At 42.1% G+C, this 22,085-nt stretch overlaps 1 protein-coding gene across 1 annotated transcript in view; it reads left to right on the top strand.

Moving 5' to 3' along the window:
• Ap1ar (adaptor related protein complex 1 associated regulatory protein) overlaps window positions 1-22,040 on the top strand; it is a gene marked incomplete at its 5' end in the record, with an annotated part of 27,910 nt that extends 5,870 nt beyond the window's left edge. Inside the window, 9 exons of the mRNA XM_010641596.2 lie at window positions 8,917-8,965; window positions 10,228-10,254; window positions 12,153-12,178; window positions 13,246-13,342; window positions 14,464-14,562; window positions 16,403-16,461; window positions 17,248-17,321; window positions 17,997-18,125; window positions 20,247-22,040. Of these exons, the coding sequence (XP_010639898.1) occupies window positions 8,917-8,965; window positions 10,228-10,254; window positions 12,153-12,178; window positions 13,246-13,342; window positions 14,464-14,562; window positions 16,403-16,461; window positions 17,248-17,321; window positions 17,997-18,125; window positions 20,247-20,512 (826 nt within the window). The remainder of the gene's footprint in view (window positions 1-8,916; window positions 8,966-10,227; window positions 10,255-12,152; window positions 12,179-13,245; window positions 13,343-14,463; window positions 14,563-16,402; window positions 16,462-17,247; window positions 17,322-17,996; window positions 18,126-20,246) is intronic.
• Window positions 22,041-22,085: the final 45 nt, after the last annotated feature.

Raw genomic sequence — 22,085 nt, 5'->3', positions numbered from 1 at the left:
CGTGTCTCGGCCTGCTCCCTGGATTTCCGGTCCTTGTTTCCACGGCACTCTCCTCTCCCTTGTTTTCTGGTCCCACTTCATTTTCTGTTATATTGATTGCTCCACACTTCACAGACTGCCTGGTGTCTGTCCCCATTTTGTACAGTTTAAATTCCATGAAGTCAGAAACTTTCTTTATTCCTTTATCCATAGTACTCCAGTACACTTGCCACAAAATAAGTGCTTGGTAGGTATTCATTAATTAAGCAGACACTACCAAATGGGTCTGTCCCCCATCTACTCCTGGCCTTGGCCACTGCATCCTGCATTCTGGAGACCAGACAGTCTTAAATGCAAATCTGCACCTCAAAGTGGCTTAGGATTCTTTGTTTTAAAGGCTGGCTTTACTTTTGAATGAAGACTGAAATCTTTAGAATCTTTAATGTGATTTTAAGGACCTTGCGTCATCTGCATTGTCTTTTTTGTCTTATCTGTGTCACTCCACCTTGAACCCGTTCTTCTGTTTGCACTTAGGTAACTCCTATTCACTCATCTTTCAGGTGCCATTCTAAGAATTATTTCCTGCAGAATTCTTCCCAAACCATCTTCAGTCCTCTGGAGGGGTAAAAGCTCATCCCATCATGGAACAGTCTTTTTGTTTTTTTCAGGTACTTTCTTAGGTTACAGTTATACATACCTGAAGTACCATGATGATCTGTCTAATGGCTCTCTTCTCTCCAAGGGAAAGAGTCCATGCTGGGTTTTGCTTACCATTAAGTACACAGCTCCCATTTAGGGGCCTGGAATGTAGTAGGAGTTCGATAAATACTTGTTGGCTAAATTAATAAAGATAGCTTCTTGTATATGCATTGTATTTTCCATTTCCCCTCTTCAACTTCTTGACCCACTCTGCCTTCTCCTTGGAAGCCTGGGAAATTCCTCTTCAAGGTTATGTTTGAGGCCTTCCCCTAAACATTTACCTCTCAAAGCACAACTGTTAATTTATCTGGGTGTCTACTGTGTGACTGGGCCCCTTGGGTATATGGATCAATTTAAGATCTTTTTATTGTTAGTTTTCCTCCAAACCAGGTTCTCCCTACACAGCAATAACTCTAAAACATGTTCAGAGGAAAGACGTGTCTCTCTTCCAAGGCATAAAATTAATTTTCTGAACATCCATTCTTAGTTTGTGTGCATTAAAGAAAGAACCTACTAAACAATAGATATTATTACTTTACTCTTTCTACTGATACTAATCAAATTATCCAGAGAAGTAGAACCAATCCGAGAAAGCTGTACCCCTACATGAAGTGAGATTTGTGATAAGGATTGGCTCATGCAGTTGAAGCTTGGTCTCACTGTCTACTGTGTGCAAACTGGAGACCCAGGGAATCCAGTGGTCATGAGTCACAGCCCATGGGCAGGTGAAGACCAAGGTCTCAGCTCCAGCGTTGAGGTGGAGAGAATTCAGCCTTTCTGTGCCTTTTTTAGTTGGTGGCCACCCACAATCTCCTCCACTTGGTCCACCGATTCCAGTGCCAGTCTGTTCCAGAAAACCCTAGGAGATGCACCCAGAAATAGTCTTTAACCAGACATCTGGGTATCTCGTGGCCAGTCAAGTTGACACCTGAGATTAACCATGTTACTACTTATGTGGACCCTTTCCCTGGAAAATCTGACTTTCCCCTCATTCGAATGGCCAAAATTCTATTCAGATATTTAATATTAACTGAAAAGCAATGTGTCATCATCATCTTTGTAATAGTTTTTGCCAGGAATCTGATTTATAACCTTTCTATGCTTTACTCAGCGAAGAAAAAAAAATAAGTCTTGGGAAGGTTTAACTTTTAATAAACTTTGGAACAATTTACCTTGGTTGTTCATCAGTGATTTGTAGTGTCAACCAGAAGATAGAGGGAAGGACTTCCTTACTGTATTTTAACGGATATGATGCAGCTCTCAGCACTTGAGGGAGCAGCTCCTCACACTGCTGTACTCTGGAAGGAGTGAACAGTATTTGTAATCATCTATAATGACTTCAGTACAGTGAACTGTGCTGGTACTCCATAGGTTTTATCCTGGACCTGGGATAACAATTCTTATTAACTGGGGTGATAATTCAAAATTTCCATTTTCACACAGGTAGCTCTAGTTCACCAATTCATTTCTATTCATGTAGTGTTTCATTTTATAAATAGGTCTTAATTTATCCAGTTTTATCTGTTCTCTTGATTGGCATGTCTGTTTTGCTGTCACTACTTCAGTTAACACTCTGATCAGAGTTCCTTTCCACACATTCATCTTTAGATGCACTAAATAATGCCGAACTTTTTCAAATTATACCAGTTTGTGTTTTTACTAACAATGAATTTCCATTGTTTCCGTAGAAGATAATCCTAACACTGTTACTTCTATGATAGCAATGAAAAATATCAGAAACTAGAAATAATAATAGGTGTGAAAGACTGGAACAACTTAAAAAATTTTAATAAATGATGGGCAATATCATGGAAAGAAAGACTCATAATGTTTAAGATGCCCTGTTGCTATTGACTAGAAATTCATTCAGCACAATTCCAATTAAAATCCTGACTAGGTTTTCCTGGAATTTGACACACAGTTCCACAATTTGGAAGGTGTCTCAGTTACTTTTCTTGTAAGTGAGACAAAACACCCAACACCCAAAGTTAAAGAGCAGAGGTTTGTTTCAGCTCACAATTTGTAGAGGCTTCAGTCCGTATGAAGCTGGTTCCAAGGCAGGGTGGCATGGCAGAGAGGAAACAGTCCATGGCGGAGCAGGCAAGAGGCAGCAGTGAGCCTGCCTTCATTCTGTCCCTTTGTGTTTTATCCAAGCTATAAGCTTATTGATTGATGCCACCCACCAGGGTGATGCATCCCTTGTCAATAAGTTATTCAGCCACACCCAGAACTATACTGATCCAAATAGGAGACTCCAGACAGCTATCACAGTCCTTAGTTCCATATTCACACACCCTAGATCCAGCCACTTCGAAATAACCCACCTGTAAGTGCATGGGACTGCTAGGTGCCTCCCATAGTGGGAGGTAATTTGTTCTGTGAGGTAACAGTCTCTAATGGCTAGAGCCCTGTCATATAGACACAAAGACAGTGGGTAAACAGAGTCAGATGTAGCAGGCAGTCTCTGAGGGAGCTCAGTAATTTTCCACGAGGTGATCATTCACACCAAAGTAGAATCATTGCTTTATCAGAATAGCAGTCAGGACAAAAAGCCTGTTATTGAAGGTGGTATAGTGCATTGTATCTAATTCAAGGACTCCTAGCCTTTTTTATCCTCCCTACTACTACCGAAGGTGTACAGCAGTCTCCTGCAAATAGTAACTTAACATTGTTTTGAGTTTTGCTCAAGATTGGAGGATGGGAGCCTCCCATACCACAACATTGGTACCTCCAGGAATCTGTGGTCTATGTGAACTTGAAAGTTTCCCAAGAGGCGTTGTGTTGTCCTTGGAACATAGCTTTAGTCAAATGTTACAATGCACTGTACTTGTAACATTTGACTAAAGCTATAGAAAGTAGAAAATAGTGATTGTTATCAACTAAGTTCCATATTCATTGACTATAGTTTGTGTGTGTGTGTGTGTGTAAATTGAATGACCCATTTAAACATCATAATTTTTGTTTGAGAAACCATACTGATGATTTCCCTATGCCCCAGGGTTTCACTGTCAGCCTTACTGGGTCAGATATAGAAAATCAGGTGGTTAGTGTGGTGATTTAAAATGAGAAATACAGCTGTCTGGGAACTATGTAGTACTTGTGTATTTACATAAGGACATTGTGTTGCTGTGATTTAGGACACAGTAATTACAAAACCTGTACTCAACATGGAGCATTCCCTGTCCCTGGGAATAGACCTTGAGCCAGGGACACCTCTGGTCTGTAGAGCCCCTGCGCATGTTTGTTTCTCTGTTTTGCTGTTCTTCCAGTTCCTTTACTTAATATAGTTTTCCCTGATAGTATTCACTTTCTTCTGTTGCTTTTGAGTCTTAAAACCTAGTAGCCATTCTTTTCTTTAAGGTGACTTAGGTTGTTATGGTTTGTGTCTCGATGTCCCACAAAGTGTCATGCAGAGGAGGTGGGACTTCCATTTTCAGAGGTGGTTGAACCTGGAATGTGTGATGCTGGGGTTCAGGGCATGTGGTTACTAAACCATTCATGTGAGTGATTGGTTTGGCACCACCCTCATCCCAGAAGTCTGGAAGATGCTGTTAACCTCATGATGCCTTTGCTACTGTGTGGGCGCCATGTTGTTTCTCCTGTGCCATCCACCCTGCTTTGGAGCCAGCTGATTATGGACTAAACCTCCATGAGCTGTGAGCCAAATAAACCCCTCCTCTCCAGCTTTGGGTGTCGGGCATTTTGTCTCACCAATGAAAGAATAATAATTAACACAGGTCATCCAGTAGGTATTATTTCTAGTTTTAATTTTTTTCCTTCTACTTGCAACATATTGGAAAATAACTCACCCAGTCTTCCTGTCCCCCAAGAGTAGACTTGTTCCATTCTTTCAGAGTGATTAGAAGAAAATTCTTAAAAACAATCAGCATCTGTCTGTTAGTAATAATATGAAGTGTATGTATGGGGGAGATTGCTGATGTTGCCGTCTTTGTCTCCCACCGATGCTCCTTGGGACAGGAAGGGGAATTCAGATGAAGTTCCTGGGCTTGAAATGAGGAAGAAGAGTGCTTTTCCTGACCTGGGGTTGAGAAGTAGCCTCGGGGTTAATTATAGGAAGTGCAGTGTTCAGGAATTTTTGGATTGATGTAGACTTGGAATTCTAATCAAGGACTCTCACCCACACACAGCTTTGTGTGAATGTCGAGCTCTCCAGGTGTCTAACCAACCAGGCCTCCCGCCTCCTCTCTGGAAAGGACAACTCCATTCCTCTACCTGTGCAGGCCTAGCATGGGGGCGGCACCCTTGACACGCACTCCTACCCCTAGTCCAGGAGCAGATCCTGTCGGCCTGGTATTCGAGATGATGCCTCATTACTGCCTCTACTGCTACATGGTGCAAGTCGCAGCATTTCTCTGCCACTCCATTACAGAAGCTTTCTCATCGGCCTCTTAAGACATCTAGCTCAGTGATCTTCTTGTGACGTTCTTAATATCACTAAGAAATTATTAAAGAATGGTAGAATTGGAAAAACCATGATTTGTGTACCCTCGGAGGGAGCAGCGGGCGTGAGTATCAGTAGCTGTCAAAACCGTTAGGTGCCAGGTGGAACACAACTTCCGGTGGGTAGGTCAGGCTGACAGTGCCTGAACCTCCATGTCCGAAGAGGAGGGGAAGGTTCCTCCTGATCTGATTCTGCAGAAGACTGCATGTGAAGAACTTGGCTTCAAAAATAAATCTTAGTCTAATCATGGTTTTAAATCCAATCCTGCATTTGCAGGAAATACAGGGGAAACAGGAAGAGGAACACCAAGAGGAAAACTAACAGCCAAACCCAGAAAGTGAGAAATTCTCCAGGACAAATGACTGCAGGAAAACAGGAGTGGCGAGGGAAGGACGGTGTGACCGACACAGAGAGGTCTGAACAGTCAGGCAAACCACACACTGCCCCTCTCCAGCTCCAGTTCAGGCCCACTGTGTACAGAAAGAGCATAGGGAACGGACCACGTGAGATGACTTAAGGAATCATTTCTAATTTCGCTAGGTGCAACAACACGGTACTAGGCGTTTAAGGTTCTTAGCAATTACAAGTGCAAACTGAGATAAGGATAACAACAGGTCTGCCCCCGCCCAGAGCATTCCGCCAGAAGAAAACAGGACCTGGTATCAGTGAAAAAAAATGAAAATGGTAACTTTTTCAGCAATGAGGCATGTGGCAAAGTCTGACATTCTTCTGTTTTTGTGCATATTTGAAAGTTCTCGTGATTGAAGTGTTGTTGAAAAGTTAATGTCAAAACCCCAAACCCGGGGCTGGGGATTTAGCTCAGTGGTGCCACCACCTGCCTCACAAGCACAAGGTCCCGAGTTCGATCCCCAGTACCAAAACAAAAAACCCAAACTCTTCTGTGTGACTGCGGCTACAAGGCTGGCCTGGCTGCTGCCCCTCCTCGCTTCTGCCACCTTTTTCTGTCCCAGCCATTCGGACCATTTGCTTTTCATCGATTTAGAAATCTTTTCCTTCAAATATCTCTGGTAGATTTCTTTGGGATCTTTGTTCCTATTATACTTGTTTGGGAGTTTATAACATAAGGTCTCACTGTGTGGTCCAGCTTGGTCTTGCATCCTCCTGTCTCAGCCTCCAAATGTTGGGCCAACAGGCTTGCGCTACCAGGCCCAGCTCCAGTTGTGCTGAACAGAAAGCCCTGCCTGAGAGCCTGCAACCCCACCGCCCACGCCTTCTCTGAGCGCTGGAGCCTTGCTCAGCTTGCTGCAGGCTGTGGCCAGCTCCTCGAGCTGCGAAGAGCTGTTAAAGTACAGGTCTGAGGCCGTGTTTAGTGCCCATCCTCCTTTGATCTCCCTCGCTGCCCAGAACCAGCCCCGAGGACTCGCAGGCTCCTCGCAGGTTCCTGGCTCCAGGGTGAGCCCACGGCACTGGGCACTCTGCCTTGCACAGCCCGAAACGTGAAGAATGCTAGGCAGTTACTGGGTGTAGCTCTGAAATCTGAAATACTTGCAAACTGGGCTTTTGCTTAAAATATGTATTACATAGAAAAATATGTGAAGAGCAGTGGTTTTTATACGGCTGAAAGTTGACAAAGCATCCATGACCAAATGTAATGCTCAGCACACCTGTCTGGTGGATTCTGTTCAGGTGCCTGCAGTATTTGCCTGAGTGGAAATAAACATCTATAATTTACATTACTTCTCCACTTACTTTCACCTAAGTCCAGGTTAAAGCTTTTCTGCTGAAAACATTGCCCCCGAGTTTGCCAAGCTGAATGTTTAGCCTCTCACCGTTATCTTTAGCACTTACGGTAGCAGCAGTCAATAGATTTCCTTTGTGAGAAAGGTCTCAGTCTATCTCAGAAGGCAAGTTGGAATCGCTTTCTGAACTCCCCTGCTTTTCTGTTCATCTTCCGTTTTAATCGTTCTGTTTACTGACGGTAGGGCCAGAAGCCCGCGCCGAGCTGTGGTGTGTGGAGGGTGGCTCTCGTACGGACACGCGGTGTCTCCGAAATAAGCAGAGTCTGGCAGGCAGGCGCAGCTGGTCCCTAGAGAGCCTTCGGTGCTGTCTGGGGCAGGTTGTTAGGACGCGTAGGCCCAGCTGCTGCCCCTGGAGAGTGAAGCCCTCCCCGCCGTTTCCGGATAATCCCAAGCCTGCGTCTGCGGTGACCGGCGTGCCCTCGGATGTTGGATGTGGACCAAGGGACGGCCGGGGACACTTGGAGCACACCGCCTCTGGCTTCTGCCGACGTGATGGATACACATCCACGTCAGCGACGAACCCCGAGCGCACGAAGGGCCGGGCCACGTTACCTCCCCGGGGGCACAGTTGCACTTAGCTTTGGACCTTGTTTTCACTGATGCCCGATACTGATACTCGGCTACTAGGTGTTGAACTTTACTCAGTATCCACCCAGGAAGACTGGGAAGGGAGACGGTAGTCAGACCGCCGTTTCATTCGGGACAGAGAGTGACGGTTGCCCGAAGCAGGGATCCCGAGGGCAGGCGCCGTGTAAAAGCTGCCAAGCTGGATACAAGAATGCGCACCCACTTAATTTTCTAGTGTTGGCAGTGTATACATAGTAATATGAAATCACAGGTTTAAAACTGAAAAGAAAGCATACATTTCATCCGAATCACCGACACACACGCAGGACCGCAGGGTCCCCACCAGCCTTCGGCGGAGCAGGAAGTTGCCCTGTGCCCTCCTCCACCCCACGCCTGGGGCCAAGGAAGCGCTGCGGTCTGCCCAGACCTGCCTGAGGAAGGAGGGTCGTGTAGGTGCTGCGCTTGTCCCCGAGGTCGTGGAAGGATAGCGGGGAATCTGCTTTGCCCGGGGATCAGGAATACCTCACATCTCCCAGCAGACAGAAGACATTGCAGCAGGAAAAAACAGCCAGCTACAGTTTCATTGTTGTGTTTATGATTTGGTCATAACAACATGGCCTTGCCTTGCACTAACCTGTCAGCTCCTTCCACGCGCACACACAACACACACGCGGAGTGTTCACACCTGCCCTAATCCCCGGCACTTCCAGAAAGCGGTGCCTTCTGTGCCGGAGTCCTGACAGCAGGGACCCTATGTGTGCCAGGAGGTCCCTCGAGGCAGGACTCCAGAACTTTGGCGGGTAGCAGTGAGGCTTTGTACCCCCTGCCTGACCCTTCGGTGCTGGGGGAGAGGCAGGCACACTGCTGGGGCGACAGTAATGACGTGTGGGACTTGGCGCAGGTCTCTTACAAGAGCAGGAGGGACCCATTAAAATAACAGTATTTGGCCCTTGTTGAAAACGTAAGACTATTTGCTTGAGGTGCATATACACTGTTTTTCTTCTCATTTGTGAGGGTGTGGGGAGAAGTGACTAAAAGGTTTATGTAGATATATATGGCCCCACTGTCTAGAGGTAACTAGATTTTTGATGATGTGCGTGTTTAACAAAATTAAGGACATATTCATCATATATTATTTAACACTATTTTTAACAAGATAGTTTTCTTGATACAGTAAACATGAGATAGATTTCAAAATATAAGTCCATTCTGTTATAGGTAGTTATCTAAGTAAATTTACTGAAGGTTTGATATAGGTATCAAACACATAATGAATTTTTTAAATCTAGGCTATTCAGAGGTGGGTGTGGTTCCTTTTTGTAAATATAAGGTACTGTAAACTTGAGAAGGTAAAGTCACCTTCAAAGAAATACTTTGATGCCATCACGTTAATTCGTTTTAGAGCTGGTCATGACTTTTTTAAAGTTGTTTCTCTGTTGTTCTCCCCAGATCTAAGTACTTTCGAACCTGCCCAAGGGGTGAGCACTTGACGATAGAGGTGAGTCCTGAGTTGGAGGGTGAAGGTGACCCTAGGGGCTTCCTTGTCCTGTAACAAAGAGGAAACGATCCAGGCCGCACTCAGCACAGGTTGTTGTGTTTCCGTCCCATTGATTCTGGGAAGGCAGCAGGTGAGGCTTGGTCTCACCCTCGGGGCCCCTCTGCCTGTCCCTGGCTCCCCGGGGCAGCACTTCTGCTGATGGAGGTCACTTTCCAGGAGGCCGGGCACAGTCAGAGCAGCAGCCACTGTAAGCAGCCCCACGGCTATGCAAACAGCAGAAGCCAAGGTCCTCAGCCCAACCCTGCGTACACTCTGGGGAATGCTGTGCTCTCTCCTGACAGGTGCTGCTCACATTGTTTTATGGGTGAGAAATCAGCAGCTTAGACAAATGGAGATTTGGTCCATAATATACAATCTACGAGCAGCAGAAAATACGTTTCAGTCCAACACTCTGGCTCCAGAGCTTGGCCTTTGTACTTCACTCCCTTCTGTATTAAATAAATGGAAGCAAGTAAACTAGGAAGTTGGTTTTTAAGCAGTCAGGAGCCAATACAAAAAAAGGAGCTAAATTGAATAAGTTTGAACAGTTTTGTTATCCCCTTAGATTATTGTGTTCTCTAAACATTTTGATTCACGTGAACAGTATTAACATTAAAACATGTTTTTCTCTCTTTCAAGTGGTTACTACATTATTTGTACTTAAAATATAGGTAATTTAATAGTATAATTCAGTAGTAGTGATTTCCCACTAGGTCATGTGACATAATAGCGTTCATCACATTCCAATCAAATTTTCACATTCCTGTCCCTAGGAAGACATTGTGTTTGGGCAGAGTAAATACCATCTAGTAGACTGAGTAAATAAATAATGATATGAATGGACTGATAAATGTAAACATTCAGAGAAATTTTTATTTGGATACCTTTTAGTCCCTATTTCTTAATTTTCCTCTTTATGATATTAGTTTGTTCTGAACTCAACTGAAGTGGAAAATTCTGGTTTTGTGAGTTAAAATCCATGTGTGAAATAGTCAATTCAGATGGTAGTTTCTGCTTTTTGTTGAAAAATGCCATAAATTAAAACAGTGTACATTTGCCTTGGCTATTTTGTAAGACTGTTGTATATATCAAGCTAGCAGACATATAAAAGGGCACTTAAGAACTGCATCTTATGAAAATAAAATTATTATTTTTAAGGTAAAAAAGTAACAATATCTTGTTAGACAAATATCCCTCCTGACACTATTTTCTTGTTGTTTCAGTTTGAGAATCTAGTAGAAAGTGATGAAGTAAGTATTTCCATTGTGATACAGAACTCATGTTTGTTATTCTCATTGGTTCTAACAATTTTTAAGTTTTATTTTAGAATTTTTAAAATTTTTCTAATTTATCATTTTTTAATGTTTACTAATTTATAGTTGCAAAGATTCACAATTTTATACTATATAAGGTACATACCTACACAAAAGTTTTAAAGCCTTTTCTAGAACTCAAGAAACTTCCAAAAGAGGTACTTCTAACCTCTTTCCCTTGAATAGAAAAAATACGTGAACTAGCTAGTTCAAGGACACGTTGGGTAACCATAGTTCACATGGATTTCTGGGGTGTGGTTTATGCCCGTTCGTTCTATAATCCATTTCTGCCTTTAGCCGTCTCTCTTAATGTTGATTTTCTGCATCTTATTTCATCTAAAACTCACTTTTAAGATGTATACTAAGTACAGAAATGTTAAAAGATGGGGAAAGGTACACTTTAGAACCAGTGAAATGTGGTGTGTATTTCTTACACACAGACATAGTTGGGAGAGCTTTTGTGTACGTGCTGATTTCCAGCTTCACCAAACTGATTCATGAGTGTTGCAGATCACTAACCCTCCCTGAGGCCTCCTCTCTACGTCTCTCCAAAGCTTAGGCTAAGTGCTGCAAGCTTTGGCTTTGGCTTTGGCTTTTTTCTCCCCTGAGGAAAGAGAAATTCATGATACTTTTTTTCCTTTTTCCTTTTTTTTGTACTGGGGATCGAACTCGGAGCCTTGCATTTTCAAGGCAAGTGGTGGCACAACTAAGCTAAATCCCCAGCCCCATAAACACTTTTTTTTTTTAATTAAATTACTCTTTAGCCTAGTGTTTCCCAGACTGTGTACAAAATATTAGTCTCGATATATGTTAGCATGTAACAGGTTCTTAGAAGTATCATTAAACAAAAGTATTTAACTTGTTCAACTGACCATTTCCTAAATCAATTTGGTATAAATCTTTTTTAAAAGCTTGCATATTTATTATTTGGTAGGTCATATTTGGAAAACAATCATAGCTTTTCGTTTTCCCTATGAAATAACACCCAAAGTTTTATAAGTTTTAGTCTCTTCCTGTCTCGAAGATCACTTTCATCTCCATGTCTTTCTTTAAAGTAAGCAGAAGGGCCGGGGATTTAGCTCAGCGGTTTGTTGTCCTGCCTTGCAAGCGCACGGACCCCAGTTCAGTCCTCGGTACCAAAATAAAACAAAACAAAACAAAAATAAAGTAAGCAGATACTGGACAAATTTTTAAAGCTTCTGATGAATAAGAGCTCTTTCAGCCTCCAAAGTAGTTAATCTCAGCATCAAAGGACTTGCAGTTTCATGTTTTTCCTAGGCTGTTTTTTGTTAGTTAGGGTTCTTTTTTCTTTGCACCTATTTTTACTAACCAATCTTTTCATCTCTTGGTTCACATTTCGTGTGTGGTTTACTTGAATGTCATTCCGTTCCATAATTCTGTTTCCTGAATTAGTTTGGACTGTTTAGGGTTTTATTCCTGCTGTTAACTGAGCCGTGTATTTTAGCGGCCCTGTGTCCCTAGCCCTGTTTTATGCTTGCTCCTTTACCCGGCTCGGTCACTCCGTACAGGGTCCCCGGCTCTAACACAGCAGTGTGTGGTGCCCCTGCCTCTCCCACTGCCCAGGCCCAGACGCTGGGCGGAGCTGTGTCTGTCCTCCACTGGGTACATGATGCTGGCCAGGTAAACAGTAAACTAGGTTTTATCAGTGAAAAATAGTACAGTGTTAAAGTTTTTTTTTTTTTTTTTTAATTTCTAACACTTACTAATGAAAAAACTAAGTCAGTCCAAAATTTTTTGTTTGAACGGGAATTTTATTGTTTTCCTTAATTCAGGTAGCAAAATTTCTTTAATTGTTTTCATTAATTTTTGTACAGGGAGAGAGCCCAGGAAGCAGCCATAGGTAAGATTTTAAAAAACAAACAAACAAAACTTCTATGTAAACTGTGAATTTTCTAAAAATTCAGATTTTATCACTTGCTTTTCTAAGTTTTTCAACTTTATGCCCCCCTTGTAACACTCTAAAACTTGTTCTACTAATCAAAAGACTTTTGTCAACTAAAACCTTGATAGTGTAAGTAACCTTCTAATACTCTGTTAAAATTGCATGTCCTACTTATAAAAGACACATTAGTCTTTAACTCAAAAGAAAATGTTCATGTGCCGTTTCATGTTTGGATTACATACCTTACTGTTTCAGTTTAGCAAACATTTCTTAAGTAACAGTCGTGTGCCCGGCATTGTGCCAGACCCTGGGATTTAAACATCAGACACAGTTTCTACATTAGGGGAGAGAACACCGTGGTCTTGAAATAGAACCCAGAGATGCTATTCAGTGAGGTGGTGAAGCGATTACAGAACTCTAGGAAACCCTAGAAGAGAGGGCTTGCCCAGAACATACAGGAAGAGGTTGCCCAAGGAGGCCCCTGCTCTGGCAGATGCCACTGGTGCTGATGGAGGAGAGCGTCCAACAGACACCGGTGTGGCGAGTGAAGGGTGGGTGCCAGGCAGGGGGGCTGTGTGGTGCCAGCAGTTGGCACAGGGCACGTGGGGTGCTGACCTCTGCTGGCTGAGGCCATGCTGCTGGGCAGCAGAAGGGTCATGCGGGGATGGTCCGAGGGCAGGGTGAGTGTGGGAGTGAGCGGGGTGCTCAGACAGGCATGTGTCAGTAAGGCCAGGAGACTGGCTGGCTGGGTGGCCCTGGAGGAAAGGGCAGGCCAGGGCCTGGGAGGCCAGAGTGCAGGGCAGGGTGAACAGGGGAGGCTGGTATCAGGCTGAGATGGGAACTCTTCGAGCACAGCCAGGGGAATCCGCATTTCTTACAAATCGGCTGTGGAACAAAATAAAAAACCTGCACCCAAAGTTGCATTACAATGTATACTTCTAACAACTAGGATCAGTCGGGTTAAGACAGTAAACTTGCAGAATTTCACTGGCTTGAGGTCCCCCCCCCTGTTTTTTTATCTCTAGGCCTCTAACAGAGGAAGAAATTATTGACCTACGAGAGAGGCATTATGATTCTCTTGCTGAAAAACAGAAAGATCTTGATAAGAAAATCCAGAAAGAGGTAAATAGTGTTATCATAAAGCCTGTTCTGTATAAGGGAGAGTTGTCATTAAATAGTGTATCGCCTATAGTTATTAGGCCTGTATTTAGATGTATACAAATAAAAATGACTTAAAAGTGAAAAATTACCCCATCCCATTATAATTTTTTTGTTTGGCTTAATTTATCAGAGATTTTATGTGCCAAAAAATTAAAATAGTACATTCTTTTAAGAATAGTTTGTTAATTTGTAAGTATGGGATACTAGCAAGAATATCTACCTTTGTGTTTAAAACCAACTTTTAAAATAAATACTGTTTCACAATAAGTGGTATTTATTTTAAGTTTTTGTTTGTCTTGTGTTTATTTGTTCTTGATGGACCAAGTACTTCTAACAATCATAAACATTATATTTATTTAATGTATTTATGGAAATAGCCTGCAACTACAGTTTATCACTAAACTAACTGGAATTAGCCGTATGCATCATACATTTAAAAAGTTATTTTAATACCAGTTGGTAATTTCAAACATCCTAACTTAAAGCCACACAATGGATACTAAAATTATTCTAAAATAAATGTCAGAATTTGATATTTATGTTAAATTTGACATGCAGTAACTCACTAATGCAGCATGTTATAAATAGCAAGAATTTAAATTTGAGCATAATTGTTCAGTAGTTTAATGGTAATAAAATTGAGGCACGTGTGTTAGTATCCGTTAGATGGAGAGACATGGACTTTGTAAAAGTTCAGTTCATTTTGGGGACAGGGATATAATTGGCCTTAGTTTTAAAGATCTTTGACCGAGGAGGGCCAAAACCATTAACCTGATGAAGATGGTGGGCATTGGAATGATTGTTGAAAATGAAGATCATTGCAAACTCTAGAGAAAGAAACAGAATATATTTTTATGTTAGATGATGCTGTTTCAAAACTCACTTTTCTTACTCAATTTACCATCTGGGTCATTTTATAAAAGGAGGAACTGAGACAAAAACATCGATTCTGATATGCTTTGTAACAATCAATTATTTTTTTAATGATTTATTTTTTATTTTAATAATAGAGACATTTTCTCTTTAGAGCAGCTAGACAGGTTCTGGTTTTTGTTAATCCTTATCGTTTTGTTCATGCACAGTTAGCCTTACAAGAAGAGAAGTTAAGACTAGAAGAAGAAGCTTTATACGCTGCACAGCGTGAAGCAGCCAGGGCAGCAAAGCAGCGAAAGCTCGCGGAGGTGAGGGGGGAGACCCCAGCACACACCAGGGCTGCTTCTCCTGATGTTCTCGGACAGATCCTAGTGGGGACTTTTTCCCTGGAGTGAAGGGCTTCTTGCTTACCAGTGAATGCATTGATGCACTTATTCTTAGGTATTTCAAAGACAAATGGAGCAATATTTAACCACTGGAAATACCATGAAATTACGTTTGATATAGAATGCTACTTTAAAACAAAAGCCAATTCCTGTTTATCCTACAGGTAAATGTTAGTGCTCTAAAATTCACTATATTCTTTTGGAAAATAAATACACTTTTGGAGGAAATGTGTTTAAAAACTACCTTGAAATATACTTTCCAAAGTATATTGTACTGAATTTTTGAGGATTTTTTAAAGCAATTCCCTGACTTGCTAGAATTTCTTGCACGTGCTTCTAGCATCAGAGGAGCTGTACACGTTTGCCCCGCGGGGGTAGTTTCACACCTCACCTTTACTCCTCTTGTGCCTTGAGAGCCAGAGTGTGGGTCTTGAGAAGTCTTCGGCGGTCACCAAGAAGGTAGCGGGCTCCCTGTGGTACCTGGCCGAGGGGAGCGTGGCCTCGGCCCGCTCCTGGCAGCTGCGGAGCCCAGCCCCAGTGTTGGGCGCCGCTCCCAGAAGCTAACCTGCGCCTCTCTCCCTCCGTCTGGGGAATGGCAGCGTCTTTCATCTCCGTGCTGCAGGGGGCTGGGGACCGAGAAGCAGCGGTCCCGAGCCCCGCAGCTAATACATAGCGGAGCCGGCACGCAGGCCGATCTTGGTGGTCCTGCGTGTAGCATCGTCCTCCCGCTTCGCCTGCGTGGTTTCAGAGCATTACCCGGAGCTGCAGAAGTCACATGCACACCTAGGCTGAGAGGGGCCGAGGAGTCGTGTCTGTCGTGTGGTTGTGTTATCTTTCTGTGAACTGTCCTCTTCCTCCCTGCTCTTGTGTGCGTGTGTGTGTTTGAGGGGTGTTCAGCACCTAGATTATACGGAGAAGTACCTCATTTATTTTTAGGGTGTTCTAGATAGTGGAAAAGTTTAAAGATTAACTTTTGCCTTCTAAAAAGTAAAAATGGTTTTGTGAGGCTTTCTTGGTTATAACAGGTGCTGTTTCTACTATAATAAATTCTCTGTTGCTGCCCTTAGAGACTTGAGTGTCTCATGAAGTATCTATTTGCATGGTTTCCTGCTTTCTCGCTTCCTGACTAAATATTCGTGTAGGAACATACAGTATGTTCCCGTACAGTATGCTTACACACAAACTCACACGCACACATCCCAATTCATTTGTTTTTCATCCTGAGCCTCAACTTGCTAGGACAGTAACATAGGCATCTGTGAGTCCTGGAAGAGGAGACAGGTAAAAGCCATGCCTGGGAAACATAGCTAGTAACTGGCGGTCTTCTCACTCCCGTCAGAGGCCGGAGAGACCGGTTGTCATCATTTCTGGCTCAGTCTTTGGTTGATTCCTCTTAATTGACACTGACTAGAATTCAGGTGCTGCTTTATCTGTTCCTTTCCTACCCCTCATCCTTCCGGTTACCAGGAAGTGCTTAGGTGTGCTGAGAGTACTGAGGGTGCCAGTTCATATCTGTTCGAAAGTTATCTTTTTAAACCCTACGAGCAGCCTAAGTACTTTGGACTTAGACACTGATAAATGAAGAAAAATTCTGTCTGCAAATACTGATGTCAACGTGAATAGTGATGAGTTGAAGGAAAAACTTCAACAGAATAACCTTTTGCTCTTAGAAACTAGAAAAAAACTTATCAGCATTGCATGAGTGGTTTTTAAAAGTATAGTTTTGCGATAGAGTGACTTTCATTTTATTATGTTTCCAAAGCAAGGAAGGCAGAGAGTTGTACATCAGTACCATCCCTCCGGCAATGGCGACCATCAGAGGTAAATAGCGAATGACTCTGCTCCTCTTCCCTGTGTGGTAGAAAATGTTATTTCCAAAGAGAACGCAGTTCACCTGGGGCATTCAAGACTGTCCAGTTTGTGTGATCCCTAAGAGTCATTTCTCCTCCAGGGCTGGAGGTGTGCTTAGCATGCACAAGGCTTGGGTTCAATCCCCAGCACAAACGAAACAAAAAATACACTGCTCTTCCACGACTGTCTCGGAAAGTACAGACAGCGTGTTTCTTTAGGTTGAGAAGTGGCCATTTATTTAAATTGACTTCAGTGTGTCTCTGCGAGTACGCACATCTTCCGCCTGAAGTGACGCAGTAGCCAGCCAGCCTCGGGTAAGGCGTGTGTAACCTGAGCTGTGTGTATTCTCCTCAGCCTCTGTCCTTATGACAAAGTTGATGTGATTGTTTACAGGAAGACACATTTCAGTGTCACATTTTCACATGTAGCCAACTCAGAGAAGCACAGCTGAGCTTTAGGGTTTTGAGCGGGGAGCGGGTACTGGGGATCGAACTCAGGCCCTTGCGCTTGCCAGGCAGGCCCTGCACCACTAAGCTACATCCCTGGCCCAGCTTTAGAGTTTTGACTTCAGAATTAACCAAAATCTGACTATCAGTTTCATGCTGACATTAAGGAAATGAAGAGCTATTTTCATTAGTTTATCCTCACTAGTGCCCTCGTGAATTTGTGAGATAGGCCTTCAGAGCAAAGCACACTTAAACATTCACTGTGTTTCTGTTACTAGGATTATATTCTTAAACTTCATTTTTATTACAGTTCAGGACCAGAAGATGACTTTGAATCTTGTATGAGAAATATAAAATCACAGTATGAAGTTTTTCGAAGTAGTAGTAAGTCTTTTAAAAATATTCTCTGTGTATTCAGTTTACTTGATGTCACATTAGAGAGAGGACTGGAGATCGTGGCTCTTTCCTAGAACTTCTTGCCCTTTGATTTGTATTTCCCAGATAAGTTAATTGAGCACTCACAAAGTAAGGAGCAAAGATCACCTCGGGCCATGTTCCTAGATCCCTGCAGGGAGTAGAGTACTCTGTTTTCCATTTCTCGGTCACAGCAAGGGAGGTGGGAGGGAGGAGCACGAAAGTGTACTTGTTTTACTCATTACATATTCATAAGTTTCAAAAGTCGCTGCTGCCACCTCCTCTGCTGCTGGGTGGTGGAAGGAAGCATAGGAATGGTTCCCTTTGAAGATGCCGGCCACCTTCACGTGTTTCCTCTTAGTGTCGGTTCTTTGTCCCTTTTATAATTGGCTAATAAGAACATCACCTGGAGCACCCTATTTGAAAGGCTTATAATTCATTTAAATTTGCATGTTTATTCTTAGATGACCGAAAAGGCCTTTATACCATTCCTACCAGAAACATCCCCATGTAATGACTTCAGTAATTGTTTCTTTCGAAGTCAGAAAGCGTAGCAATATTTGGAGAGATAGTTACTGCAAAAGAAAATAGCTTTGTGGTGAACAAGTAGCAGTGACATGTAATTGTGTCTGGGGTGTATTCTAGGACTCTCCTCAGATGCCACAGTGCTGACACCAAATACAGAAAGCAGCTGTGACTTAATGACCAAGACGAGATCCACCAGTGGAAATGATGACAACACATCCTTAGACCTGGAGTGGGAAGATGAGGAAGGTATTTTAGAATTTACACTTACCTGAAAAGCCTAATCTGTGTGGATTTATGCTAGCCTCCCACATTTAAACTGAAATTAAACAAAAACAAACCTAAAAGTTTTCCTGCACTGTTAATTGCATTAGTAATTATCATTTGTTGATAGATTATTTGACTTTTAATATTTCTTTATTTTATTTTTTTTGAACTGGGGATCGAACTCAGGACCCGTGCTTGTGAGGCAGTCATGGCACCACTGAGCCAAATCCCCAGCCTGACTTTTAGTATTTCTTGAGAATTAGAAAATAAATGTTAAGTTTTTTTCTAATCCCCTCATGACATTACTCAATATGAGAAAGTTAACTTTGGGTTTATCATAAATTAGCAATTTTGTTAGTTATTTTGGTAGAACAAATGCCATTATTCAGATAGGAGTTTTAATTTTAGCTGGTATGTCTTCCCATCTTTAGATTATTTAAGTTCTCTAAACCACAGCTTGTTCATTGTGAAAAAGGAAGAATAAATCTTCCTTAAAGGATAATTTTTCAGTGTTACGCATATTTAGTGTCTAAAATTGCTTGGCATATAATAGCCAGTTAAACAGTATTTGACTAAATAAGTGAATGAATATTGTGAAGATAAGCAGCCCCAGTACAAGGTACTGCACTATTAAGTACTGGAAAATATAGCTAAAGTCTCTGTGTGTGTGTGTGATAAGAAATAGGAAATCGAACAAGAAAGGGGATAGGATATAAAACTTTGAGAAAAATAACAACCATTAAATATTTCATGGACTGCTGAGATGGCACGGGCCTTGGAGATCCTGTCCTGCTCATTTGTTTGTCAAGAAACAAACATTCAGGGAACTTGGATGCCTTTATCAGAGAAATCCACTTTCTTCATTCTTCTCAGTTAAACACTCTTTTTCCAGTCCTGTACTTAACCTTCTTACATATTTGGTTCCCAGTCACCCAACTTAAGTTTAATCTGATAAAAGTTTACTTTACCTCCCGTTGATTTATGTTCAGAATTTGATGTAGAACAGTTTCTTCTAGAAACTTCTGGATTCTTGTGATACAATTACAACACGATGAGGACACAGACTTTGTAACGAGACCAAATGAACTGAATTCCCACTCCCAGGCTGGAATGTAGCTCAGCAATGGAGACTTCCCCAGCATGCACACAGCCTTCAGTTCAATGCCCAGCACCACCAAGAAGGAAGAGGAGAGAGATTCTCGCCCCACTGCGCTATAGCTCTGTGACCTTAACCTCTCTACCCCATTCCTCAATCTAAAGTGGGGTCAGTGCAGCTACCGTGGCGTCACTGGGATTAAATCAGCTGATGGATGTGAAGTGCATGTGTATGAACAGGAGCCCACAGGTGCTGGGAAAGCACATGTCATCTCCAGGGTGACTCATTCTCTGGAAACTGCAGCCATCATCTGGGCAAGGGAAGGACTTTGGCAGACAAACAACTGTTTTGGCCATAGATGACTGAATAGCATTTGAAAGCCTCCATCCATTCTGTTTCTTTGTTTTGTTTTGTTTTGTTTTGTTTTTTCTCATTGAGTTTATTGGTACATTTTAGGTAGACAGTACAGTTACATTCATCACTGGGATCTTGTAGCTTTACATGACAGGTCTTGGTTCTCATTTTTTACCCTTGTCCCTGCCCTCCCTTCACCCCCTCCTCCCTTCCCTATTTATAAACACTTTATTTCTATTTTTTCATTTTCTCGTTTTTTTTCTTTTCCCTTATTACCTGACCCCTACCCTCCCATTTCCCCTACACACCTTTAGCCCTTTTCTTCCTATTTCACACTGTCAATTATATCGTTAGGATCTTATGTGCCATTATAGTTTTTCACACCAGAGACATCCATTCTGTTTGATTCATGGCTCTTCAGAAATTTCTCCTAGGCCTGTGTTCAGTGTTGCGTCAGAACTACCCCTTGGTGAACACTTACCTCTCATACATCAGGATTGGACCCCAGCAGCTTCCCCAGAAGGGCTCCTCCGGGCTTATAGAACAGAGTCTGATAGTAAACAACAGTAGCAACAACTGCACTGTAATTGAGGGGGCTTTTAACACAGCATTTTATCCTCACTGAGACCTTTCGAACTCTGTTCAAATCCCAGGGATGAACAGAATGCTTCCGATGCGAGAACGCTCCAAGACAGAGGAAGACATCCTTCGGGCAGCACTGAAGTCCAGCAGCAAGAAGACCGGAAGTAACCCCACGTCTGCCTCCGATGACTCCAATGGGCTGGAGTGGGAGAATGACTTCGTCACTGCCGAAATGGATGACAATGGCAATTCCGAGTATTCCGGACTTGTAAATCCCGTGTTGGAGCTGTCTGACGCTGGCAGAAAACAGTCGGATGCAGATCAGCAGATTCGATAGAGTGAAACTGTTTGACCCTGTTCATCAGTTCTGACCAAATGTTAAAAACCCACCAGAGCTGTGGTTTGCTGAGCCTTGTTTCAGGGCGTTGAGGAGCCATGCTGTAAATGCTCATTTCATTAGGAAGGTGTAAGAGTGGTGGGACAGATCTGAATTGCTTCAGAATTAAGTGCAATTTTATCATCTGCCTTCTGCATTTTAAGACCAATTCAATGGTTGTCAGGTTATCAATTAAATTTCTATTAACTGTAGCGTTCGTGTTCACTCTTGTAGATTTTCCCATTTTAAAAATCTTTATTAATTTTACTTTGAATGCTTTCCCGAGCCTATTTCTTTATCTATTGTGAAAATATTACAGTATTTTTTCGTGAATTCTCAGCAGATATGAAGGAAGCGTGAGGAGTGTTTATCAGGTTCAGACTTAGAGTGGTTTCCCTTTCCTGTCCGAGTTTATTCTAGGACTTCTTAGAATTCTGTTATCTAATAGGAAGCACAATGATTTGAGTAGATGACTTCAGAAATGCTGAAGGATCAGTTTCTTCCTCATTTGTTACGTATCCTAGTATGGTGATACGGATTCAATCTGAACAAAATATCAAAAAAAATAAGTTTTCAGAGTTTGGACATTTTAAGTTGGTAATAAATATTTTTTTAAATATATTTAGGATTTCTACTTCTTTTACATGAAGCTATATTGATTTTAAATTGATATATTGAGTTTTTAGGTGTTATTTTTTAACTTCTGTTCTTCCAACAAGTGATCTTAGAAAGATTTTACACAGAACATTATTCTCTGAATGACTTAAAGAAAAAGTGTATAAAGGTAATACGGGTATTTCAAAGTAAATAAAATCCTTTCTGGTGTGAAAGGCCCTGATTTATTACACTTTCCTCTGCCTGGTAGCCCGAGGTGCCCTGAGGGTGGGAGCATCGTTACTATGTAAACTGCATCTTGGGATGGACAGTTCAGCTCTCTTAGCCCTCAAGTTTGCCCGTCAGTAGAAAAGTCGGAGATGTGGAACACCCCTAACCGCTTTCCTTGATCTTGCTGAGGATTGAGTATGATTGGAGTAAGCAGACTCTTTCTGTTTTCCTTCTCTTGCAACAGTGACAGTGCATGTTCTCAAAAATATAGGAAGGTCCAAAAGTAAATAGTAATTTAAAGTTCTTGCTGTATTCAAAAAAAATCACATGGCCCTTTCAATACTTGAACTGCTAGGCAATGACACATAGTTTTATTTTGTCCTTTTTTAATCTCATAGAAATAACTGACACTTTAATATGTAAATACAGTAATTAGCTAATGCTGTTATTTATGTCAATTTAGGTTGCAGCTGTGTCCTTCGAAATATTGAAAAGTACTCCCTTCACATTGCCTGTGTAACGCTTTCTAAGGTTTATACACATCAGATGTATATTTTTGGTTGGCATAAGGTACTACTGTAATTTTTCTTTTGGGTTCATAAAGAATTTTCTGATGGAATGATAACTTCTCAAGGATTGTGAATAAACACATTTTTACATTTAAAAATAAATTAGTTATTTCTGGTTTAACTCTAAAAATGCAGGTATT

Source organism: Fukomys damarensis, unplaced genomic scaffold (assembly GCF_012274545.1).
Source record: "Fukomys damarensis isolate Sample0158 unplaced genomic scaffold, DMR_v1.0_HiC HiC_scaffold_25, whole genome shotgun sequence".
NCBI classification, from domain to species: Eukaryota; Metazoa; Chordata; class Mammalia; order Rodentia; family Bathyergidae; genus Fukomys; species Fukomys damarensis.
This window is presented reverse-complemented; position numbering and strand designations above follow the sequence as displayed.